The 26445-nt window shown below is 39.2% G+C and overlaps 1 protein-coding gene across 1 annotated transcript in view; it reads right to left on the bottom strand.

Moving 5' to 3' along the window:
• The window catches only part of PELI2 (pellino E3 ubiquitin protein ligase family member 2), a 146715-nt gene that overhangs the window by 25093 nt on the left and 95177 nt on the right, over positions 1–26445 (bottom strand). Inside the window, exon 2 of the mRNA XM_009893956.1 lies at positions 22302–22431. Coding sequence (XP_009892258.1) covers positions 22302–22431 — 130 coding nt within the window. The remainder of the gene's footprint in view (positions 1–22301; positions 22432–26445) is intronic.

The following is a 26445-nucleotide window of genomic DNA, read 5'->3' as shown; positions in this document are numbered from 1 at the left end:
ACATCACAAGACTAGAGTTGCCGTAGAAAAATGACATTATTTCTATGAAACAGTGTACTCAGTGATATGAGATTTGGAGTTTTATACTGAATGAAACAAACGTTGAGGAACAATATTAAACAATGACACAATGCACTTAGCAGGCCCACAGCATAAATAAGGCACGGTTTTAATTAGGGCTATAGAATAGCTAGTGTTTCTGAGGGAAAAGCACCTTAAATTCATGTGGAGAACATAGGCGGCTTCGGAAATTACATACAGCAAAAAGCACTTCAGGTACACACACCCCGCCGCCCCCAGTTCTTTATATAAAAATTAATCATGTTTCCCAGTATTAACTGATTTAAATCATGTTTTTAATTTGGTGTCTTAAACTATTTGATTTCTTAAATCAGTTGTTTAAAGCAGGTTTTAACAAGTTGGAAGAATCTTTGCTGCATTGAACTCTTCTCCTGGTAGAGCTTCAAATCTCAGTCTTGTGACAGTTAAGAGTATTTAGTACTATTAGGCTGCCCATAATAAAGATGATAAATTAGTTCAAGATTATTGTTTATGTTTAAGAATTCATACATTACATGTATATTTGAGAGTTCTGATAGCAATATTTGACATGTTTCAGAGTCAAACCACCTCACTATCCACAATTTTAAGTTTACTGAGAAGTAGGTAAAAAGAAACAACAAGAACATCTCCCCCCCAATATTTCATTTCTTAATCTCTTTTACGCTGCAGCACACCACAGATGCAGCGTGAGGAGCCTGCAAGACTCCCCTGTATGACACCACACTGCGTTCCAGTTACAGCTCTGTGAACTTCCAAAAGATTTTGCCCCAGGTTAAATGTTTTTGACTGCTGGCGAGGCATTCATTGCTTTCCCTCACAAACAGCAAATGAGCTGGAGACTGCCAGTTAGAGAGTGTTGGTACAGGCACCTACACATTTTGCATACTGTTGAAGGGATTACTGCTTACTCACTCACTCTATGCAGCCCATGACTACAACTGTTGCCAATGGAACAGCTTGTGCAGAAGCTCCCTAAACTGTTTGGATCCATGAGCTGAGCTTGCCGATACCCACCACTTACTGCATTTTTGACAAACCAACCAGTTTGAAGGGCAACCTCTTCCATCCGCACAACTGGGTCTGAAGCTTAGTCTGTTGACTGTTCACATTAGAGGTTTTTAAGCTTATTTGGCATGTGAAATGAATGCATACTAACTGCTGTGTATTACAGACCAACATTCATAAAAGTTTGTGAGCTTTGATGACTTCAGCATAAAAATTATGCTGCATGAGAAAAAGATTCCCTTTTGCAAGCCCTCAGCCAAAAAGCCCCATTACCACTTTTCAGAGAGCTGTCACATAAAAGCATTCCCAGAATTGTCCAAATCATTTATTTGTACTGTCCCTTTCTTCTGCACCCAGCTTCACCTCCAGACTACCCACACTTTATGTGCTCCTCATCAAATATCTAATAACAGTTGTCACATGATTTAGAAAGCATCTAGTGTATCTAAGTTAAAATATCTCATATTTTATATATAGTATAGAATTAAAAACATTGAAATCACATGGCTTTGGGTCAAATGTTCATCAACTTCCATTACACTTTTGGAATATCTGGACAGTATGCAAAGGAATCCTCACGACAATGTATGAACGGCAAGTGAAGTCAGCTGTGCACGGGTGAATTAGGAAGCAGGTATGGGGACACCTTGGAGCAAACTCCATCTACAAGTAAATGATCAGATTATCTAATGCAGACAGCATTAGAAAAATCATGAATATGCTCTTTTTAAATAAAATAAAAAGCAGTGACTGTGAAAGATCAAATTGCAAAAACTGATCAGTCACCACTCTGCTGAGCTAAAAAGTAATTTAAGAACAGTTAATCTACACTGAAACCAATTGATTCTTTCACAAAGTATGAGCTGTAAAGCTACAAAAGACAGTAGGAAGACTAATGACAACAGATGAATATGGCGTGGCTTCAAACAATTACTGTCTCAGCATGTCTTGTCCTATCAAAACATTAATTTTTTTTATTGACTACCCCATGCTTTACTTAATCTCTGAGATAACAGCTTTAATTTATTAACAAAAAGCCTAGTAAGTGAGGTGATAAGTAGAAAACATTTCACAACTAAAAGGTGGTGTTTTTTTTCAACTACATTACTTTATCCTACTCTATCAACCTCTATTGTCATTATAGCTATTATAACTAACATAAAACACCTTTTAAAGTATCTCATTTTGGCCTTTCAGTTTCATTCCAAATTTACAATTCCGCATCTTAAATGCAAACTTCAGTTTGAGGATTTTTTGGTATCGAATTTTGTTATTCAGCTTCTCTAAGAGTAGTGAATAATCTCTTAAATCTCTACTCTGTTAAAGATGGATGGCATCTGCTTTGTCTAATGAAGCACCAGAAACAAAAAGCCCGACAGCTGAGAGGGTTTCTCCACATCCATGAAAGCATGGGATTTTACCTCCTTCCCTGCAATATGATGCCTCTGCAGACAGAGCTGAAGCTACAAATCACATATGGGCAATAAAACTGGTATCTTCCTTTAATCTTCCAAGACTAATGCTTCCCAGGTTTTCTATCCACATTGCATACAGATACTACTCTCTCTCAGTAAGCACTATAATTTTCTATACCTTAAAAAAAAAAAAGGAGTCTCAATTTTGCCACTTATTCAAACAGCCATAATTTGTTTTTACAACATCCATTATCCTCCACATGTTTAATGCATTGCAAACAGTGGCTACTATAACACAAAAGAACATTTTCCATCATTCTCAAGACACCACCATAGTTACTGCAACACAACTTACCTCCCCCCGACTTTAAAGGAAACAGCAAACACCTGGTTCAGAGTAACCAAATACCCTTGTGCCCTTAATATTAATTTCTCCAAAAGAGCACTTAAGCTCTGAATTAGTAAAAAAAAATCTTAATTATAATTTCTTTATAAACTCCAGTTTTCCCCATACCAGCTATCTTCCAATTTCATCCAGTTGTATGCATATGACTTTTTAAGTACACCTGTTTGGCTAAGATCTTTTAATATGCTCTATGCTAACTTGATTTCATTAAGATAAAGTTGTCTTTCTCACTAGTTTGTTCCAATAGTTAACTATTCTTTTAAAAAGCTTCCCATTTGAGTCAGTTTGGCTTCAGCTTTTAGCTCGTTATCAATTCTCCAGCTAGAACAGAATGCCTTTTAGTATCTGTATTTTCATGGCCGCAGGATACACACTAACAGAGCTCAATAGTCTTTGAGAAGCAAAACAGACTGTTCAAGGAGCTCCAGCTTTCATGCAGCAGCAAGTTAAAATTGCTAGGCAGTTGCTGCAGTGCAGAAGCAAATTCGTGAGCCACTTTCTGCCATTGAAATGGCAGTTTCTCAAGTAGCTGTGTTGAGTAACTTGTAGAATAAGGTAGTTTAAGCTGCCAGCTTTCATTTGATGCTATATAAGTCAGAGTCTCTCTATTCCCTCCTTCAAATAATTTTGGCAACTCCTGTTTGCATCCTCTCCAGTTTTTCAAAATCCTTCTGAAAACTTGACAGCAGAGCTAGACGCAGTATTTCATTAAGCAGCCTCATCAACAGAGTCTATACAATGCTACTATTTCCCTTTTCATCCAAACCAAGAATTCTACTACTCCTTTTTACTGATTGTAGAAAACTGTTTTCCAAGATACAGTCCCTGTTGCAATAGCTATAGGCCCTACTGAAACCCTCTAAATATTTAGCTTTGCTAGTATTTTGGTTATAGTTGGATTATAAATAACACACCTTATATAAAAAAAACACATCAGCAAGGCATCTAGACAACTACACAGCAACCTTTATCTTATTCACCCTTCTGACAGTTGAACTGCTACAAATTTTGTCAAATTAAGTTCGTAGGGTTGGTGTTCTGTTGCCTTTCTTTCAATTTTCTTTCATATAATGCACTTAGTGTGGCAAATTGCCTACCTCTATGGAATCTCATTAGTAATTGGCTCAGGAATTTAAGTTTCCCAAATAACTTCTTAGGATTTACATGAATTAATAGGCAGCTAATAATGGTTAAGATAATACCACATAGTGCTCCTTCCCATTTCTCTTCTTGACTTTCATACTAGAATATCATTAACTAAAAAAATAAATTGTTAAGAATAAGGAAAGTACAATACACGATACCAATCAGCTATTCTTCCATCCTTGTACACAATTCTCACTTCACAGCATCATAAAATACTATGGGACACTAACAGCTATTTCATCCCTCTCAGTTAAAAACAAGTATCATATTCACCATAGTAACAGCACAGTTAGACTGTTATCACTAGGCAGCTGAACCACGATAACTTGTTTAGGAATACATGCAAAAGGGTATCAATACAGTGAATCAGACCAGCCTGCATACCAAGGTCCTATATAAATCAGTGGATTGTTGCTAAAAAGCACATTATGCACAGAATTGCGTTCACTAGCACTGTATTCCCATCCTGTACATGGAGTTATAAGAAATTCGACTCTGGTCCCTAATCATCCAGTTTACCTTTTCACACCCTTAGCAGACCCATTAAAACTCTTCAGGAACTCCCCCGCTGCTCTAATACCAGCAATCAATTACCAAGCCAGTGCACGGTCTCACTCTCTTTGGCCACTAACAATTCTTGGAAACACATCCATTTAAGTGTTTTCTAGTACTTACTCAATAGACCAGGACTCACTTTATAACCCCCCTGCGAATAGACACACACTGTTCTGCTTCTCACCCCAAATACAGGCAACAAATGTGTGTGAACAGGGATGAAAAGGCACTGAAGAGGTGCTGTGCAAGCTTTATCATGCCCACCTACCTTTGGGAAGGAAAAACACAGCCAGGCGCTTTCATGTTCCTAAACTTAAAGAACACTTCATTACTTTAACTATAGGAAAGAGAGCATAAGGGGCCTAATCTAATGGATGAGGAATTAGATCAGGACTTTCATGCTATGCTCCTGCCCCCTTCCTCAATGAACAGGAGGGCAAGTAGTTTAGAATACCACACTCCCCCCTTCTACTTCCCCATATGCTTTCTGAAAGCATCCTTTACTGTATCAGCATTTCACTTAAATTCTTAGCAAGTTACAGAAATGCCAAAGGAAGTTTCTTCTCAAGCGATTACTTAGAGATTCCTCGTGTTATTACATAGGCAAGCAAGGAATTTCTTTGGACTAGAACTTGCTAAATGAGCTTCTCAAATATGTTGCTTAACACACTTAGCATAGACAGTTCTCCCACGTGCTCTAAGTTGTCTTCAACCCAGATAACAATCCTACTTGCAAATAATTAGGGTCATCCTTCATGTAGTCCTGTCTTCCATTGAAATGGAACAAAATGTGCAACACTAGAACACCTAATTCTCACTGGTCATGGTACATTTTTTCCCCTCCTCCTTGCTAAGAGAATCTGTGTAAGCCAGAATCTGCACAGTGCTAAGTCTCTATATAGGCATACTCTCTTTTAAGAAAAATATTTGATAGACCACCCCATATCACCTCTATTTCTAAAAATAAATATTGAGTAACAGTTAATATTAATTTGAGGCATAGACAGAGTACCATGAATTACAGATAGCAATTTGAGCACGTTCTTTTCAAAAGATTATAGACATTCCCTTAACCAGGAGCTACAAATGCATGTACAACCTATTCTTTTCCCTTGACTAGCACTCAACACTTAAATGACAGCAGAGACATCACCGTATACACTATGGAAAAAGAACTATGCCCCACTAAAATACATAAGCAAAAAAGAGCATTCAATTGTAAATAAAAAAACTAATATGAATTATATGGAGTTTAATCATTTAAAGAGTCTTGAAATACCAGGTGCCCAACTGACACAACCTTATGCAGTGAAAAGTATAAGCATCAGACAGTTTGTGTCCATAACTCAATGCGTCTTTATTACAGTCTTGTGCTGAGGCTCAAACTTAAACTTAAATTAGCTAAAATTGTCAAATGAAAATTTAAGTGCTGTGAGAAGACAAAGCACTACCTGAAGAGGACAATGTTACTACGATGGATAACTAACAGCCTGGAAGGTCTAAAGTATTAAGTACTTGCCCTCAAGGTTGATTATCAAATCTAAAATTTCAGGAACACTGCTTAAATACACACTATCCTATCATGAAGTTGTTGGTATAGCATGAGGTTTTGGTATAGCATGAGGTTAAGAGGTAAAGTATTAAGTGCCAGTCAAATTGTGTTAAGCAATATTAGAAATACACCAGTTTAAAGCCATTTCAGAGATGCAATTGTCCCTGTCTTTAGCTGACAGCAGTGAATGAGCTGATGCAGCAAAACAGCTGATACTTTTGCTACATTGCTATCAAACAAGTAGGTTTAAATACTAGAAGGTCTGTCAGAACTCACACAGATTCTCCTGTTGCTAGAAGAGGGACAAAAAAGGGTGGTTAAATGTTCCATCTGCAGGTATGAAATACTACACAAAAAATATCTGTTGTGTCTGCTGAATCCTGCACTTCCCCTTGCCAGGAAACAAAAGCAGCTAAAGAGAAGCCACTTTAATGAAGCCCCACAGGAATACAAAGATAGAGATGATTGCAGCTTTGTATCTCTGCACATCAACCTGACTAACTTCTGTTGGGAAGTTCAAATGCAATTTCACAAATTAATGCAAGAAATTTTATTTTTACTTTTAGTTAAAAACAAACAAAAAACCAACCCACACAGCACTTATGAAAAAGGCATTCATAAAAGAACAATGCGCTTAAGTTGTAAGAACAAAAGACAGACATTCCTCCTGGAGGAAAAAAGCTGAGTTAACTGTTACTATGAAGCTTCTCCAGTGCAAACGCTACAGGAAAAAACGAGCTGAAATTCTGTCTGGATCTGGAAACACTCATTTGATTTGTGACACTAGGAGATCACAAATCAGTGTTCTGCTGCTAGACACACAGATAGATGACTGACACTTTCTGCTCAGGCTAGCTTCCAAGCAAAATAATAGTTTTGAGAAAACGACAGCAATGAAAGAACAGCATGTATCCTACATTTTTCCCTTCAGTCGCAAAAGGTCTCAGTAGTAAGGAAAATATAAAAATAGCAGAAGAGTTTGAAGTCAACTGTAACATGTAATTTTTAATGCTTGCCTCTGTGCATCTCACTTAGTAAAGCATGTAAAGTACTGATTTTCAGTATGAAATAGTAAAATGAAGAGATAATCTAGTGTAACTAATATTCTAATTATAGAAGCATGTTTACTACTCCAAGATTCTCCTTCACAGAAACATGAACAAACAGCAATGCAATAAAATCCTGTAATTTCCTGCTTTACAAAGTTAAGACCTATTTATTCATGAAGATTCAAAACCAGGATTCAATGAAGATTTTAGGATTTAAGCCAGAAAATGCAGTTCTGAACTACTGTCACGAACACAGGCATTTAGAACAAATGATTAAGAGAACAATGTGTAGTTCTACATTTCAGATTACTAAAAATCTTTTCAGGATCTAATGTTATATGTGAATATTCTGTCAACACATCCCCTCCCTTTCGTTGCTACACTGCTGTAATTTGTATTCAGAGACAGGGAAAGAAACTCGCTATGGCAAAACCAAGTTTCTCATTTTGCCAGCTCAAAAGGAAAAAAATAAGAATAAAATGCTACCGCCAACATGGAACAATGGATCACCACAGTGCAAGTGTTAGTGGTATGAATGAAAACTAGGACACATCAAGTCTTACAATTCCTGAGCATACTGGACTATTTTTACTTTATGTATTCCAATAGGAACAAAGATCTACAACAATAGAGAGCTAAGCACAGTGCGTATGTTTTATACATTAAATGCAAAATAAGAAAAATTCTCTTAAAAAAACCATGAGTAAAGTTATAACATTTTTCTTTCCAAAAAGAAAATGTTCAGCAATGTTTTTCTAAAAAGCTGAGCAAAGGCATCTCAACAATACCTATCATAGGCCAAGGAGAAAAAAAAAAAAACACCAACCTCAAGACTCCAGGTGTCCCTTACTTCCTAGTGACAAAAAAAGCATTGAGTGGAGGAGCAGCACAAGATGGGTATTCGGCAGGGGGTGGGAGAGGGGAAGTGTGTTGGAAGGAGAGTAACTGCAGAAGGGCTTTAATCCATCCTTTCAAAACAATTCATTAAATCAAAGGCCCCACTTTAAGCCATGTTTTATAACTATTTTCATAAGATGCACAGGAGATAATGCATAAGGGAAAAAAGACAAACCACAAGTTTCTTTATCGGCTTATTTCCACATTTATGTCACCTTCTCATAAGAAGTTATTAGAATACATTCTTCCAAAACTATGTCACAGCCCAATCCTGTATGTCAATTATTTAAGAGTTTAATGAAACCCCTCAGCCCCAATTTTTAATGCTTCTAAACCCTGGCAAATTTAGGAACTAACTCCCAACCTAACAACTTTGTAGCAATTCACCCAAAACACCACATCAGAGAGCAAGTCTTCACTGTTTACATATACAGCCAACAAAACTGCATACTTGATGAGAAGACAACCTGCCCCAGAAAGGTATCAGCCTTGGTTTCTGCCAAATGCACTTTAATATAACCGCAACCCTATTTTAAAGGCAAGGTATTTCCCCCTGCAATGTGAAGCAAAACATACACACAGTGTAACAAACTATTAATGTAGAACTACATTAGCAAGGCACAATCATAAATTCGATTGATACAGCACTGACAATGCCAAGACACTTAGTATATTTTTGGCCTTTCTGCTCCACATGCAGTTGTTTGCTGTTGACAAAGTTAAGTTAGCAATTTCCATCAAAGGTGAATCTTATTCCACTTCAAGTCTGCCATGAGACTGCATGAAAGAGCATTCCAACATCATACCAGCTGTAGTTAGCAGGCACTAAATAAACAGTTTTAAATATGTCTGAGACACTTCATGAAAAAGGGTTGCAACTGTAAATTGTATGCCACCCCCCAACCAGTTATTTTAGTAACAGGAATGTGGCATCTAGATCGATGCATAGACAAAAAAAAACCCCAAATCCCAAACTAAAGTGCATAAACAGCAAACTATCATGTCAAATTAATGTGAAGACTTTGGCCAGCCATTGAAATGAGACTGAGTCCTTAAATTTGAATGAGGATGTTTTCCATTTTAAGGAAAATCTACTTTTTGTCTTCATTGTCCTTCAAATACATATTGATATACAATGGGAAAAGTTGCACAAATGATAAAGAAGAGACATTATGTACCTGTAACAAGTGTAAAGTGCTCTCTCCTTCCTTAATCAAGCCTGACAAACCCAAGACTGAGGCAATCCTAAAACACTGAACGGGCTGATTAGACAGAGTCAAGATATCTGTGATTTGTGAACTTTTACTAGTACTAACAACTCAATTTCCAAGTTGGCAAGTGAAAGCCAAGGAAGTACTGCCTTTAAGACAGAGCATTCAGGGCTAAAAGCCAGCCCTAAATACGAGTAGTGCTATGCACAATTAACAAATGATTCTGGGTATGATGTTTCCTTGCAGAAGACTTCCTTGACTTCAAAACAAAGAGTATCTGAATCTTGGCAGGCATACAGAAAAAAAAGACTCTGCAGACACTCCTTGAGTGGTTGGCAGAAAACTTGCTGAAGGACAACAGATTGCATGAGGCTCCCAAAATGTCAAACACCCAGTGTACCCAAACTTGCTAAAGTTCCTTCTTGAGTCATCTTCAGCTGTCATTACTTCAGTGATTAAGATGCCTGAATTGGTAAGACCTACAGTACACATCAGCTGTGTAAGCTGCTGCTGAGTCAATGGAGCCTTGACCAAATCAGTTTGCTCTAAACCAGGCATGTGCTGCTCAGCTGAGCCACCTTCTAGACTCCACTGACATATAGGCTAAACCTCCACAGACAAGGCTTCAGCATCTTCACACAAGTGTGAAGTCAAAGTGTGTTTGTAAGTGTGTCAACACAGATATCAGTATCAGACTCAAGCACAGCCTTAATGACCATGACACTCCTTTCAATGACCTCCATAATTAAGAGTTGCTGAAACAGCTAGGCTGCCAAAGTGATGGACCATCTCCGCTGTATTACCTTTGACCACTGTTGGGGTGTTTTATCTAGTGCAAAGCAGCTTAGAGCAATTCTAGGCAGGACTGTTACACTTACAGCTGGGAGACAGACTATTTGGGTATCAGAGATCATCTAACTCACATTAATGCTCTGCCATCAACACTGCAGCTAAGAATAACGTGGCAAACATTAGAACAGAAAAGATTATTGCTTTGTGGAAGCTGTAACATTTGCTTGTTGAGGCAGAACTATCATCTCTCAGCATTTGCATAGCCCACAAACCTACCTGAGGCACAGGTACTGTTTGTTACATTCCAAAATGATCTCCTTTTCAGAGATTTGATTAAGTCATCCAATCCTTTGAGCTGGGAAGGTGCCTCTACACTCATGTTTCAAAGTGGCTTAGTGCTTGTAAGGCTAAATGTGGTTACCTTCACTGCCACCAAGTAAAACAAATTACTACTTGAAAAAAAAATCAGTACACACATACTGCCACGCTATGTGATGGTGTTCCCTCGGCATCTCTATTTGGTATGCATATATGTATTTTTATTTATCATTATGGCTAAAGTTTAATCAGAGTATTTTCTACACAGAATTCCTGAGCATTTACTCTCAGAGGAAAAAAACAGGGCCCTACAGTTTCATCTTAGCACCTTCATCTGGAAAAAGAGATTGCAGCAAGGGAAATCCCACCTTAAGGACATGGAATGAAGCGATACAATGCCACTGCTTCACCACCACCATCACACAAATGTCAACTTTCCACAGCATTAGACAGCATTCCACATCAAGAGTTTACAAAGTGAGGAAAACGAACTAAAGCAACAGCAGACAGGACAGCAGGAAGTATGTAGACACTGGTATAGAGGGAGAATAATCCTGGAGCACTAAGGAGTAAAAATAAAGCTCGGATATTACAGAGGTTTGCAAGGGAGGTGCAGGCCAACCTGTCAGGATTTTGGGATGTTCCTCACATCCACTCCCCAGGAAAAAGCCTTCTGAACTTGAAGGTCTGGAATTAAAACCCACAGCAAAGAGGAAGAAAAGCATTCTGCCAAAGGGTTTTAATAAGGGATTGTAAAGTACTAGTTGCCCAACATCCAATATTAGAACAAAGTACAAGGTATAGAACTCCTATTTAGACTTATTTAATGAACTCTGTAGCCAAATTTTACTGTAAGAAGTTTCATATCCACGGACCTAAAGCTACAAATTCTTTCTCAAAAAATCCAGTATTCTTTAAACAACAATTGGAATGCTTATTTTTTTCCCAACCCCTAAAATATTTCCATGGCAAAAGCCATAAAACCAGTTTAGAAAAATCTGTAAAACATATGTTGTAAAACATATGTTGACATGGACCTGCCGGAGCATATCCAGAAGAGAGCCACAAGGATGATCCAAGGGCTGGAGCACCTCTCCTATGAGGAAAGGCTGACAGAGTTGGGGCTGTTCAGCCTGGAGAAGAGAAGGCTCCAGGGAGACCTTGTTGCAGCCTTCCAGTACCTAAAGGCCTACAGGAGAGCTGGGGAAGAACTTTTTACTGGGGCATGTAGTGATAGGACAATGGGGAATGGCTTTAAACTGGAAGAGGACAGGTTTAGACTAAACATTAGGAAGAATTTTTTCACTCTGAGGGCGGTGAGGCAGTGGAACAGGTTGCCCAGAGAGGTTGTTGAGGCCCCATCCCTGGAGGTGTTCAAGGCCAGGCTGGACAGGGCTTGGGGCAACCTGGTCTGGTAGGTGGTGTCCCTGCCTATGGCAGGGGGGTTGGAACTAGATCTTCAAGGTCCTTTCCAACCTAAACCATTCTATGACTATGATTGTCTAAATACATACATTACATAAGTATTTGACAAAAACACTTCTGGAAAAGTTTGAGTAATGAATGGGGCTACCTTAACTCAACATCCTGATCTTTTCACAATCTACTTGAGACCTTATGTAAAGTCACACATCCAAAAGAACTTAAGATATTCAACTTCTTTTCCTTAAGAAATCCTTTTCTACTATTTCCAGGGGAAAAAAAAAAGTTCCTCAGGAAGAGTCCTGTTTTTATATGTATCACATAATGACACAGTAATACTGTCTACTCCAGCAGTATCTGCTACTACAGTACAGAGATACTAAGATACAACATTAAATAACCAAGATATTTTTAACCAAGGAAATTAGCATTAGACCTTCCCAGTAACAGTCAAGATCATAACAAAATGATATTTTAAGATATTTAACATAGGCTGTCTCTTGCACAAAAGTTTTGTTTTGACTTACAGTTTATTTATAATACTCAAGCAGCAATGGAGTCAAGTTTTGTGACAAAACACCAAACAGTAAGATTTGAGAAAGCTTTGAGGGGGAGGGATGAGTTAGGAAGAACACTTTATGAGCTATTAGAAGTTTCACAATCCAGCTTTCCAAGGCCAACTTTTCATTTGGAACAAAATAAGAGCAGCTGCCCATGCTGAAGCAAGGTCAGCTTTGTTCCTGCCTGCCTCCCACCTGGACCACCAAGGCACTGCCTTACTGCTGACCTTCAGCAGTGGAAGATTCCTTGGTGGGCTGAAGCAGAAAGAAAATGGTGTGGAAAACCAAATACTAGCATAAGAAAACAGGGAGGAGAAAACACTTCTGTGTTTCTTACACACTAGTCTATTGTCTGAAGTCAAAAGTAATCCACAAAGATCCCCAAAGTTCTTTTCAGTCCTCCTTACAGTTTTTGAGGGTTTGCAGTCACTGTCTTATTTGATATTTCCTCCAAACCTGCTTTGTACAAAATTCAAAACTAGTAATGTTTGGATATATAAAGTATAGCGCCATCAAATGTGCAAACTAGAGAAATCAGCCCATAATTGTTGAAGATTTTTTGACCATTCATGCAGTACAGATAAGTTCTGCTTTAGTAACACTCACTAAAAAACCTGAAGCACAAAAACACACCTCTCCCTCACTTTCCCTCAAACACATGGTCTCCTTAATTACCTCTTCTGGAAATCTGAACTCAGGAGGAAACTGCACCTTGAACAGATGCACAGTCAAAATACTGTGAAGGAAAGAACCAACTTATCTCTCTCTTCAAAGCTATCTGTGTGATCTGCTTACATCCACCCATACAGTGAGGGATTTAAAGCAGAACTACCCAAAGACCCAGTTGCAGGAAAAGGTCTCCCAGAGTCCACACTTAAGCAAAGGACTGAAGGACAGCTTTTTTTCCAAGTACAGCATCTAGATATTTCAGCAATAGCGTTGTATTATGCTGGTGACGTGTAACTAAGGCCAATCTCAGGAGCTGAACCATTCTGCGGGAATGGTTTATATCACCAGGGAAGTTCCAGGTTCTTTTCAAACTCCCCTGCTTCAGAACAAAATCCTTCACTGAAGCTGAACAGCACTGTTTTAGACACAAGAGTTATTCAAGCTGCAAGCTGGGAGCACTTAGTCATCTAAGCCTCTAATCAGTTGAGAAGTCTGGGAGGAAAACCAGACTTGTGCAGCTACAGGTAACTACAACAGGCCCTGGAACCAAAGTTCCTTTGGTCCCATGGGAGCCATGAAAAAACTAAATAAATAAAAATCAAGCCTATGTTTGCTTCCCCTTTCCTTATCCTGGGTTAGGGCAAAAGAAGTAGTTATGTCTCAGTATCATAAACCTAGAAAACGGGAATAGTTCCCAGGAAAATCTCTGGAACCACAAAAGTGGTAGTTGTCAGCATCCAAGGCTGAGCATGCAAAACTTCTGGATAACACATCTATTTCAGACTGGGATTAAGACACTGGTCCCATGCTCATGACCAACCACTCAAATGCCAGGCCAGTGGTCACTGGAGTGAGAATTCCAGAGGGACTATGCAAATCTGACTTCAGTGCAGCAAACCCACAGTTTTTCAGCTTGACAGGGACTGACACCCCTTCCTTGCTTGCCATTATCAAAAAGCAGAGGAGAAAACATCTATCATTCGCTAACTGTGGTGAACGCAGGAGAGATCACACTGATCTTGCACCAATATGGAACTGGAGGAAAACTGAGTACTGAACAACCAAGCAAGTTGGCAGTGATGGGTCTTTAATGAGCTTCCTTAAGTCAAAGCGATAGGCATCTGCTGTTACTGAAATTAGAAGGCCAAAGTATATATTACCACACACGTTATCTCACACCAGGCATCTGCAGAGTCCAGAACTTCCTGAAGTACTGGCAGAATCACTATGGTCAAAAGACATCTAGAATTTAAGACAAGTCCGTACACAACACATGCAGTCTTTGCATGGAGGTCACATAAGTACAAGCTCTGATGTAGATACAATGGCTAGACAAGCTTGTTTTCATGGAAGGACAGCTCAGGAGAATGATCAAAAAAGAATTATCTTGTAGAAGCAAATCCATAGCACTAAAGAATTCTGAATTGCTCTTATGACCACCAAACACATAACAGAATTTCTGCACACAGAGCTAAAGAGCTTTTAGTGAATGAAGCATCACCCTAAGGACTTTGCTGGGGATACATCCCTTCAAAAGAGATTATCCTGATGGAATACTCCCTGTTTTCGCCTAAAAAAAACCCTTTGTGAGGTCTCTGGTGTTGAGTAGGAGCAAAACAGCAGGATCCCAAAACAAAGTAATCCTGCATCTAAAAAAGCATAAACATGTCTCAGATAAGAGACCTACCAACAGTGAAGACTATAAGATTCCTCTTTCCACAAGCCTGTCACCCCTCTAGTATTTCACTTAGTGAACAGATAAAATTACTTATTTTACAGATGTAGTCATAAAAGACTCCCCAAAAGAGAAATATTTAGATTTTGTTCTTTCCATCAACAAAATCTCAAAGCACTCTGGAAAATAAGTATTTTCCAATTTGTAAAACAGGAATAGCAGCTGTTTGTTTCTTTGAAAAGTTACTGCTGGCCCACGAAGCTTGAATTGCTTTCTGTGTTTCCAAAATAATTGCCCCTCTCAACAAAGCCTTAGAGTATAGGAGTTTCATCTACCCTTTGATGCAGTTCCAGCTCCTCTGTTCCAGGAAAGCTGTTCCACACTGCTGTGACTGAGTATATGCTACCTGATTTTTCCAAAACACAACATTCCATCCATATAAGACAATTTTGTTTGGACATTTCAGTTTGAGATAACAGGAAAAGCACATACATCATTAGCTGTACATTCCTCTTGATACCACATTTTCTTTTGAGCATGAAACAACCTATATGCATCAGATTAGCAACAAATATTCCAGAAACCTTCAATTTCCCTGAAAGAAGGTAACAAGAATAAGGTGCACACTGCCTTACACCTCTTCAACAGTGCCACATCTGTTTTCAGTTCTGTGGTACAAGTCTCAGTCAAGGACAGGCTCTGTCACATGTACTAGAAAACTACATTCTATACAGGCTAGAACCCAACTGTCTCTCCCTACAGGGGCTTTGTAGTTCAAAGCTAACAGTGAAAAGTCACACTTCAGACTTGTACAAAGTCCCCCCCATGACAGAGGTGATGAAGCATATTTCCAAAACATTAGCATCTACAATACAGGAGTTCCTAGCTAACAGTCCCAGACTCTTCTAACAGTTGCATACAAGCCTCTGTAGTGATAAGTCTGTAGTAGTCATCGTGCTGCAGCACAGCCCACCCAAACACCTGGAACACAACAGCAGGTTGTCATCACTTTTTAATATTTTAGGGAGGTTCTCGCTTAGTAATGCCAGCTTGCAATGATGTGGGATCCCCAACAGCAAGTTCAAAAGGCAGTAGTACCACAAAGGCAGAAACATTACACTCAGTCCATGCAGCTTCATTTGATCTGAAACCAGTTTCAGGTTTTCTCCTAACTTTTAGGAAGCTCAGCCCAGCCCTCAGGAGACACACACTTCTAAGACCACATCCATTCCAGCCAATTAAAGAGTCCAAACAGAACAAATGTAACAGGACAGAACAAACAGAGCTGCACCACTACAGTAGGTGGTCCAAAATTTACACTCAAAATCCTGAGGAATGGTAGGAAAACCAGTGACATTGGAACAAGACAGTTTTAAACAAGCTGTGATACGTGAAGCTAAAGTAGTGACATTGCTACCTTACAGTGGAACAAGTGGCTCTACTGCCTGCAGTACAAATCCTACTTGCAGATTTTTGAGCGACAATCAAGGACATTCCCTGATGGGCAGCAAAGGCTTGCAGTGGCTGACCTTACACGACAGCACTTTAAACTTAGCTGAGACAGTCTCTACTTCACCTAGTTCTCCATTTCCACAAGACTTAACTCCAGGTTATTTCTGACAGGGTAAAGGAAGTTGCAAACTGATAGATATTGCACAGTGGTGGGTTACACAGCCTGGCTCCCTGTGGAAAGTGATGTGAAAGTGTACAGGGAGACAAAACACTAGCCCTAGTGATCACTGCACCTTCCTCTGCTTTCAAAGGGTACTCAAATTCAAGTAGAATCTGCTCTAAATATTGATTTATAGCAGATGTAGTTTAAAAAGTTTACAAGGAAAGCATTTTTTGATCTTTTGTCTACCCTCTGAAGGGAGAGCATGAAAACAAAAAAACAGTATAAAGTCATAAAAAAACTGTTGTAGTCCTCAGCAATTTTTAATTCCCATTCCTTCACACATCTGTTTTTTTGTTAGAAAACACTGTAAAGTGATTTTCCAAAACCTTTGACATGCATTCGGCTCAATAGGTCCCAAAAGCTCAGGAAGGAGAGCTTTAAACCAAGTAACAGTTGTTATTTATTAAGCCCTAGTAATGAAGTTGGTCTAACCCTTTTCTTTTGTCTAACCATTCCCTATTATTTGCAAGGGAAAGGGGACAGGGACTTAGCATGTTAAGATGATGCGCATTTAATAGAAGAAAAGGACACACTGCATTGAGGAAATTATTATTCAAGCAGTCTGACGAGCCAAGAAAAAGCTGCCTTTGCACAACTTGGAACTCTCAAGATACCTATGTGATTAAGTTACTTCAGAACAAATTAGTGCTCCATGAACTGATTACACCATAAATAAGCCCAATAGGAAAAAGAAAAGCCACTGACAGACACAGTACCATCCTGACAGCAGCTGAGCTCTACAGCTCTCATCCAGAATGAACACCAAAAAGCTGTCAGTGCCAAAAGGATTTCTGGTCTTTTTACTCAAAATCCACAGAGTATGTCAAAGCAGATGCAGTATCTACAGTAGATAACCAATCACAAGAATCTTATACTTTCATTTTCTCTCATCACTCAAAGCACAAATTGCAGCTCTCTCCCCGACCTAATAATTATTCGTATAGCTGCATTTTGTTCTTCTCCAGTAGCAGCATGAAACTTGATTTGAGCTGCAGGAACCCAGCCAGTGACTATACAAGCTGCTGTTGTGACAGCATAAAGCAGAAGCCAACTCGGCAGGTAATTGGACTTGAAGTCAGAAAGATCTTCCCCCGTCAGCTTGAAACAGTAATTTCATAGGGGAGAAAATAGGCTGTCTTTATCTACCACACGTTACCAAAGGAAAATTCTGATCCCAAGAAAGGCAGGCAAAATAAATATCAAGACATACCACCCTAAAAAGGTATTAAAGGTGGGGTTTTTTGTACTCTGCAGCAATTCTAAAGACATGTGCGATCTTCGATCAAGCCAGTATTAAGAATACAAGCGCTTAGGTATCAAAGCACAACATCCACTTGTTAGAAAGGAGTACTTCTAGTGCTTGCTAATTATATTCTCTTGCCCACTGACTCAATACTTTGGAAGGTCTCAAATACTACACATGCTGTTACAATAGAGTTCATTCATACTTCCAGAGTAATCCTAGGGAATCCTGAAGGGCTAATGTCAACAATTCATGCTTCCTATTGCCATACTTCCAGTAACTCAAATGCATGTGAAGCTCCTCTTTTTTCATTTTGCTAACCTTCACACCCATGGATGTAATCCCAAAACATTAGAAACCAAAGAAATATGAAGGCATACATACCTATAGACATGGGGGATTTCCGCGACTTGGGTGTTTAGTACCACCATTACCCTCATTGCTAATGCCAGCTGCCAGCACCCCTCAATACAGTACTGGGGGAGTTCTCTCCCATGGTTTCACAAAATTAAGTACAACTAGCAACCTCCAACATGTTAGTAATGACTATGAAGAGGAGGAAACAGGAACAAAGATCCACCTGTGTTAGCACAGGGGAGGTTTTAACCTGACAGCCCACTGAACCAATAGATTAGATGTGTACAGGAAGATGAGCATCTTTGGCAGAAATTTGGATTATACAGTTCTACTTAGACATGGCATATTGTTCACCTACTTAAGATCTGTAAGACAGACATACAGTCCTCAAATATTATGCTGCAGAGATATTAAGCTGGTTTTGTTTTCAGTTATAGACACCTCTTTTCCTGTCAGACATTTATATCCCAGAGAAAAAAACAAACCAAACACCCCCAAAATACAAAACACCCATAAAAACCCTCCCATATCCTCGCAAAACCTAGTAAACTCCAGTTTAGCATCCCATCATTCCCAGGTGATTATTCTGAAGACTTACATCTCCCTTTCACTTGAAGTTCAGCATTCACTGGTAAATTTCTGCACAAGTAAACCTTATCATCTCAGACACCAAGAGACCTAGGCTTCAGTTCCAGAGTATTAACTATTGTGCATGAAAGCAACAGTTAAGACAACTCAACTTAACAAAATAAACTTTACAACTTTTGATTTTGTTAAATAGGTCTCATAGCTTGAAACCAAAAAATCAGCAATCCTGGCTGTCACGATGAGCTAGTAGTAAACTTACACCTAAGAGTCTGGTAGTCAGAGAAAGGTTTTCACAGATCATATAATCATGACTGACAGTCTTCCTCTTCACTATGAGACCCAAGTCAATGCAAGGAATGTCCTCTCCTGTGACCCGATGACTTTGAAACGAACTCTCTAGCCTAGCAAAGGGGATCATTAAAATCTTGAGTAAGGTTCATACACAGTTAATGAACAGTCTTGCACTTTCCCGCCCCCCTCTGGCCCCCTCAGACACGTACACACACAAAGAGACTGTAAGAGTTTTAAGCTTCAAAACTGGTGTTACTGTAAGAAAGGAAAATGTTGGAGAAAGTCTATCTCAAATGGTCTGAGTTTTGTAAAACAGGGGACACTAGAAAATTCCCTGAATGGTGCCTAAGCACAGAGTTAATAAAATAGGTGTTGTGGTTTAGGCCAGATTGGCTACTGTGGACCCAGGGGACCCCAGATGGGACCAACAGATGCTCCCCTCTACCCCTTTTCAAAGACAGAGGCAGAGGAGGAAAAAAGAGACATATGAGTTTAGAAGGAACTAAACTACTTTAATGAAGTATTAATAATAAAATAAAAAGAAATAATGAAATATATACAAAACCATATCAAGCTCCCAAGATGACAATCACGACACCGGCTGGCACTGGGGCAGTCCCAGGCTGGACTCAGTGACAGACGGGAACTGGATTCTGGATCTGCATTCAGGATCAGGATCACTGGCAGGCGAACAGAGGCCTCCCTAAATGTCGGGCCATGACTATGCTTTTGTGCTTCCGACCCTCCAATGGGGCAATAAAGTTGATTGGCCTTGGTTGTCATAGCAATAAGTATAAGCAAGGTCCTCTCTGCATAGCATGCCTGGGCATCAGCTATAAACATTAGTCTTATCACTCAGAGAGCCAACATTGTCTGCACAATATGCTGTTAATTTCAGTAGTTAGAAGAGGCCTAGCTAAGGAAGCAAAGTTACTGAACAAAACTGGTCCTGTTTTACCTCAAACCAGGACAATAGGTTTTAAAGTCAAGTGCATAATGTTGAAGAGATGCATGCACATTTTAATACTCAAAAAAACCCCCCACAACCTTGAGACTTATTACCCCATGCAGTGCTTTCATCCCCAAACATACCCATATACCCTCAGAAAGCCAAACAATTCTAAATTTTCTTCAGCACCTCCAGAAGGCAGAGTGGCAAAAAACCAAGCACTCCAGTGGAAAAAACAAAAGGCACTGATTCATATGCAATTAGCTCAGCTAAATTTACTACTGAAACCATTGCTACTCCAGCTGTCCTTGACACCTGCATAGCAGGGACAATGGAACATGACAAGCATCCTCTTAGGATCTATTGCAGTTTTCAGGCTGACATGCTAACTGAAAATTGGTGACAGTTACAGTTCTAGAGATGCTGCATTAATGGAATTAGCACAAAACCAGCTATGTACCATATTCAAACACCCATGCCACAGCAGAGACAAAACAAATGGAGACAGTCAGTGCTTTACCCACCTCTGCTAAATCCACCACCCAAAAAGCATCAGTAGTCTGAAAAGAACACATTTCTTTCTACTCAAAGATCCAGTTTACACACTGACAGACAAGCAAAGCAAAACAGAGAACTAGTATCTGAAAAGTCAGAAGGAAGGATGTAAAGGGAGGAAACTTGTTAATATCCTGTGCAGCACAAGTTCCCACTGTTTCATCTTCCTTAAATACGAGTTAGACTGAAAGACTGAGTGCAGAACAAAACTTGAGGTCAAGTTGCACATTATTTTCCAAGAACAAAGCAGCTCACTCTTTTCTCTTAGTCTATGTTTCTGGAATCAACTACAGAAGTTGTATGCAGAAGCTCTTCCTAGTAAAACACATTTAGGCTCTGCAGTTTTAAGTCTCAGAAAAGCCTATGAAATAGTCTTAAAATGTAAACATCCTATCTGTGCATTGGAAGAGTACCAACTGAAATCCACTGCATCTCTGTTCTGGCACATGTCCACCAGCCTTGCCCCAGACAACAGTATAAATACACAAAAGGTCTTTTATAAGGGTTCAGAGAGAGTGCAAAAGAATACATTCAACCTGACATATCTACCTGAATCCAACCCTCAAAGGAGAGGATTTAATGTCTCAGACCCTATGCTATCTTTATAAGAGCAGTAATTTGTACAGTACACATTTTATCTGCACTACAATAACAATGCAGATGAACATTAACCAGATACCTTATGGTGTCTGCCAGGTGTTTAGATATTTTGCAACTCAAATGCTGAAATACTATCCGCAGTCCAAATGCCTAAGATTATCCAGTAAGATCATGTACATATTTCCATCAGCTATGTAAAACATTTTTTTCATTTGTTACATTTTAAGCAACAGAACAGAGTTACTAACATACAAACATATACTAAAGACCTTCTATTTTGAAGGTGATTTCATCAGGAAGATTTAACTCACAAATGCTTTCAATTTCCAGAATACAGGACTGTCCTGGTTTGAGGACACAACAAAACACTGAAAAATATTTACAGAAACTTTTGATCCAAAAGGCTACTTATTTATCTGTACTAGGCAGGCCCTATACAATCTGTAAAAAAACAAGCTCTGATCTTGTAGATTTTGATAAGTTTAGGCATATACTGTGTATTGTATGGTTTATGAAAGAAAACAACGCTATACTATGAATTAAACAATATTCTTATCTTGGTCCAAGTTAGACAACACATTTCTGAAAATGGTGTATGTTCTCTCCCTCCCCAATATGTATTTTTTGGTAAAAGTGATATACACCTCTAACAAACCCTCCATTTGTGAGTGTCACCACAGAACTCCCACTCCAGTTTGGCCAGAATTTTAGTCGCTTTTTGCTTCTAGGAAAAAGGGTTTGAGAAAAGAGATAGCATGACTTTTTGCAGCTTGAATTATGTTCCACCACCAGAACTTTAACCCAGATAGTTCTATACATTACTATATTACTATGTTAACTGCTTTTTTCCTTCACCTACACTAGACTTCAAGTGAAAACATATACAATACCATTATCAGCAAGAAAATGAAAGGCCCAGAGGGATCACTAATTTTTTTTATACCATGTCAGTTATCTTCCTGAAGAGGAAAGAGACACACCAATCTTAACACTCCAGCAAGAAAGAATAGTCATGTAGTAGTCAATTTCTATGGCTCAGATAAAACTGTCAGCATTGACAGAGTCAGCTGTCTGAACATGGGCAGAAAGGTCAGATTATCTCATACCTGAGGTTAAAAACTATTTTAAACAGGTAAATGGATTAAAGATACATACCCCTAGAACGAAAAATCCACTGCAGATTTTTCATTAAAACAAATATAACTGACTACCATAGAACGAACTGGCAGCAAGGTAAATCAGCAGTAACGAGAGTTGTTCTCCACCCAAGATCATCAGAAAAACAGGATTTGCCCCACTGCCACATACCTTCGATGCTTGAGGAGTCGAAATCACGTGAACAGTGCTAGGCTTAACTCCATTTGCCTTAGGTCGCTTATAAAGGGCAAATCTGCTTTTCCTGCGTCCTCTGTCACCACTAGGGAGGGATCCATTATATCTAGAAAAAAACAAAAAAGTTTGGCATAAAGGATTGCCAATTTGGAGTACAGAAAAGGAGAACAGCAATTTGGTCACAATATCCTGATGTCATCAAATGCACAGTCAAACCCAAAGAAAGTAACACAACCATGTTAAATTTTGTTTCTGAAATTATAAGCATGCTAACATTCTTTCCCCACCAATGGTTGAAATTTTATTCATCATTAACACAGTCATCAACTACAAATGAAATACTGAGTTTGTTTAGCCACAGAAAAATACTTCAACTCTAGAATTAAAGGAATTTGGGAGAACAAATCTTAACTCTTCTCTAATTTTAGCACATGGAGAATTTTAAAAGTCCCTTTACCCTACCATCCCCTTCCCCACATCTCATGCAAGAATGGAGAAGACAAGAGGAAGAACAGGGGCAGTTTGGAAAAACAAAGTAATTTAGGGGCAAGTCAAACTAAGTGAAAGGGAATTTTACTCTACTCACGTAAGTGTTTTACTCGTTTTTTTCCCCCTTTTTTTAAACTCTAATCCTAAAGGCTTCATCTATTATTAAGGACAGAGGATGCAAGTGTTTTTAATTTATGTGAATGCATCTGAAGACTTGCTAATGACTTCCTTTATCAGGTATAACACAGTAGCCTTCAACAGTTCTTTCATCTCTCTCTCAGGACAGAGACCCAATGGATTAATTATTCAGAGACGACTTAAGCCTCAAGGGGACCTAGCTCCTTCCCCAGGAAAGGAATCAACTGGAAATTTCTCTGCAATGCATAAGTGCTGAATTCACTGCCACCCCACCCCAAAGATTTAGGCCAAGTAGATGATTCTCATCACAGCACCGTCACCTGTAAGGTTCTTGGTAACTTTCAACTGCTCTATGAAGATCTCTCAGGGCTTTACTGCGTAGATGCCTCTTCCATTCCTGATCCTCAGAGACTTCAGACTTTTGCCTGAAGAACTACAGATGTTATTCCAATTATAAACCTCAGTTATCTTACTGATGCGGTCTATTCCATACTGATCACATATATCCCTCTCCTACAGTCTTTATGATTAAAAGCTAACATCCCAGTCAGATAAAGAATCTGAAAAGAGGAAGATTTAAAAGTGACTAACTCCCTCTAAAGCAAAAGAGGTTAAAAAAAGTTAGGAGAACTCATTATCTGCTTAGAGATACACTTAGAAACAGTTCAGCTTTACATCCACCACACTATCTGCGGACAAAAAAAAAAAATCACTTGTTCGTAGCCCTGCAGAAAGACTAATAGTCACTGCTCAGGCTGTAAGAGCAGTTCTATGACAATCACGGATTAGGAAAAGCAATATAGTAACCCAGAACCTTTTTTTTCTTATCATTACATTTGGTATATGTAGCTAACTAGTTTGTGTAACAAGAGAATGCACTTGGAGAGCCTTGTATCCTTTTGCAAACAAATGAGAAATGGATAGTGGATGAAACCAAGCAGTCTCATTGTTAAAGCTCTGGAGCAGTGCCCTGCAGAAGGCTTACTTTAGGCAAGGAAAATAGTTTAAAACTTCACATGCACAATGTCTAAATACCAGTTATCTGAACTGTAGGACTGCTGAATGTTTGCAAGCACAAACAAGAGCATATTTAAGATTGAAATAATCTAAACCCTCACTCCCATTTTCCTAGGGAAGACTACTGTATCTCTCTGGAGTACACAGAGATTCCCCAACACAGCAGAACAACAGGAATAAATCACTATTTCATGCCAGGTCTACATCTATCTTGGAAACTTGCTATTAACCCTACATAAGAGAAGAGTAGCACTCAGTTAACACAGCAGTCCCCTGTCACAAGAGACCAATTCCTAGAAAGATATCAATACAATCCACAAGCAACTTAAATACCAGCCCTTAAAATAGGAATGATTTGAATCTTCCTAGATATATACATGTGCTTTCTTTCAGAGACACTATATTACCATGAATATGCCAGCAAGTTTCAACTTGCCTGAAGACAGCATTCTTTCTACAAGTATTTTTGTTTGAAAACCTGAGAAAGCAATAACTCCTTCAGAAATAACATACAACTAGTATCATCACCAGCTTTATATTTTGTAATTAATTTTTTTTGTATTTGTGTAACTGTTAAGCAATACCGAATTTTAAGTAGATCCACTGAAAGTTAAAACCAGGCTAGTGGGGTTATTTTGTTTGGTTTTTCTCTTGTTCATGAACAATTGTAACTGGGAAAGGCTACTTGATTTCATTTCAGGTCTCTGGGACTTAATTATCTTTTTTAAAAAAAGAAGCCGCTCAAGGTTAAAAGGCCTTTTGGAAACTTCAAATAGGAAGGAAACACAAGCAAAGTGAGAGTTTAATTCATTCATCCTGATTAGCACTGACAAGTTTTCATAAAGGTTTTCTTTGTGCCAATTTCTAAATTTCATTTGCACAAAAGGGCAAGAGGAATTGAGCAGTAGTTTTAATATTTGTTATGCTTTAATTATAGACATAAGTTGTATTTTGATCTGACACTAGTAAAAAGAGCTAGGACAATTACTAGGCATACATATGTGTTTTACAGGTAAAAAATACATGTTGAAAAACTTGCCTCTTTCCTCTCCACAGCCAGCAGACGCTTTCATTTTTTCCTAGGCCAGGACTCTCAACTTGTTCACCACAAACCAACACTGCCCATGGCACTTGGGCCACACCTTTCCTTGCCACTACCTAAACAATCTACATACCAAATGAACTGATATTAAAGCCATGGGATCTTGTCAGCCACAACAGGAGCTGCACCCACCCACTGTCTCTGCCCTGCTAAGTGTACAAGTAAGATTGCTCTTGAGGCAGCAGATCCACGTTCACTTCTTGGCAAGTCCCTGCCTTTCTAAACTGAGCTGTCCCGCAGGACGTGGTGGGTTTCAGCGTTCAGGAGGAGGAACACAGGCATGGCCACCCACACCTTGCCCAGTCAGCTCTTCTAAGCACAGGCACAAGGAGCTATAGTGAGAGAAGCAGCCCTCCTATCTTTCATTTTTCTCAACTGTTCTACTGAGCAGTGCCTGGATGAGCAACAATTGCCTCCTCTTGGGCAGCAGCAGGATGGAACTGCACAGGAAGAGGAGGGACAAGAACTAAGGCCACAAATTCCCCATCACAGAACACTGCGAGACTGAGCTTCCCCATAGCCAATAGGAGCTTCGTAAACTGAGCAAAAGCTCCTTCTTGAATCCTCTCACAACCCCTCTCCACAAGCATTGTCCCATTTCCTTTCTCCCTGCACCCTTCCAATAGCTCCAGAAGCCTCATGCACCTTAGGGACCAGCACATTGGCATGACAACTTCTTGCTTCACAAGATGGCCAGCATTACCAAAAACAACCTGCAGTTGGAACCCTCCATCCCACCAAAAAGCCTAGAACAAATGTTGCTTCCAGCTAATAAAACAAACTAGGAGAAATTAAATTTCACAAAGATAGAATGATCATTTCTAGACCATCCTCCTCACACACAGATCTAAGGGGCACTTCTGAAGTTCTGCAGATGTTCTAAAACATCAGACCAATGCCTGTGGTAAAAGTAGCCCTATACTTTTTTCAAATGCTTCTCAGCAACAGCAATACTGGGACAACTAGCATTATGAGACCTCTTGGGATAATTATCTCTGTTGATAGCACTATTTCTTGCAAATAAGGGAGTGGTGCTGGCATAGGCCATGGGCACCATAATTATCAAAGCCAGTTTCCTACAGATTTACATCAAACAGTTGAGGACTTCAGTATATAATGAAATGCAAACTCCAATTAAGTTTTTCCCATGGTTGGGAGATGTAATGAAAGCCTCTCCTCTGCATGGATTCATGGCTGTCTGGAGAGCAAGACCACACACGCTCTCTCCCACAGTCCGAACACTGAGTTCCTATTTTCTACAAGTCTAGTAGGAATCTATTTGACTACTTCAGAGATCATCATCAAGTTTTGAACCCTTTGTGGGATGGCTTGTTGCACAAGCTTTTTTGGTTTGGTTTGTTTTTTTAAAAGGAA

The sequence above is a fragment of the Charadrius vociferus genome, unplaced genomic scaffold, assembly GCF_000708025.1.
Source record: "Charadrius vociferus isolate BGI_N301 unplaced genomic scaffold, ASM70802v2 scaffold49, whole genome shotgun sequence".
NCBI lineage: Eukaryota > Metazoa > Chordata > Aves > Charadriiformes > Charadriidae > Charadrius > Charadrius vociferus.
This window is presented reverse-complemented; position numbering and strand designations above follow the sequence as displayed.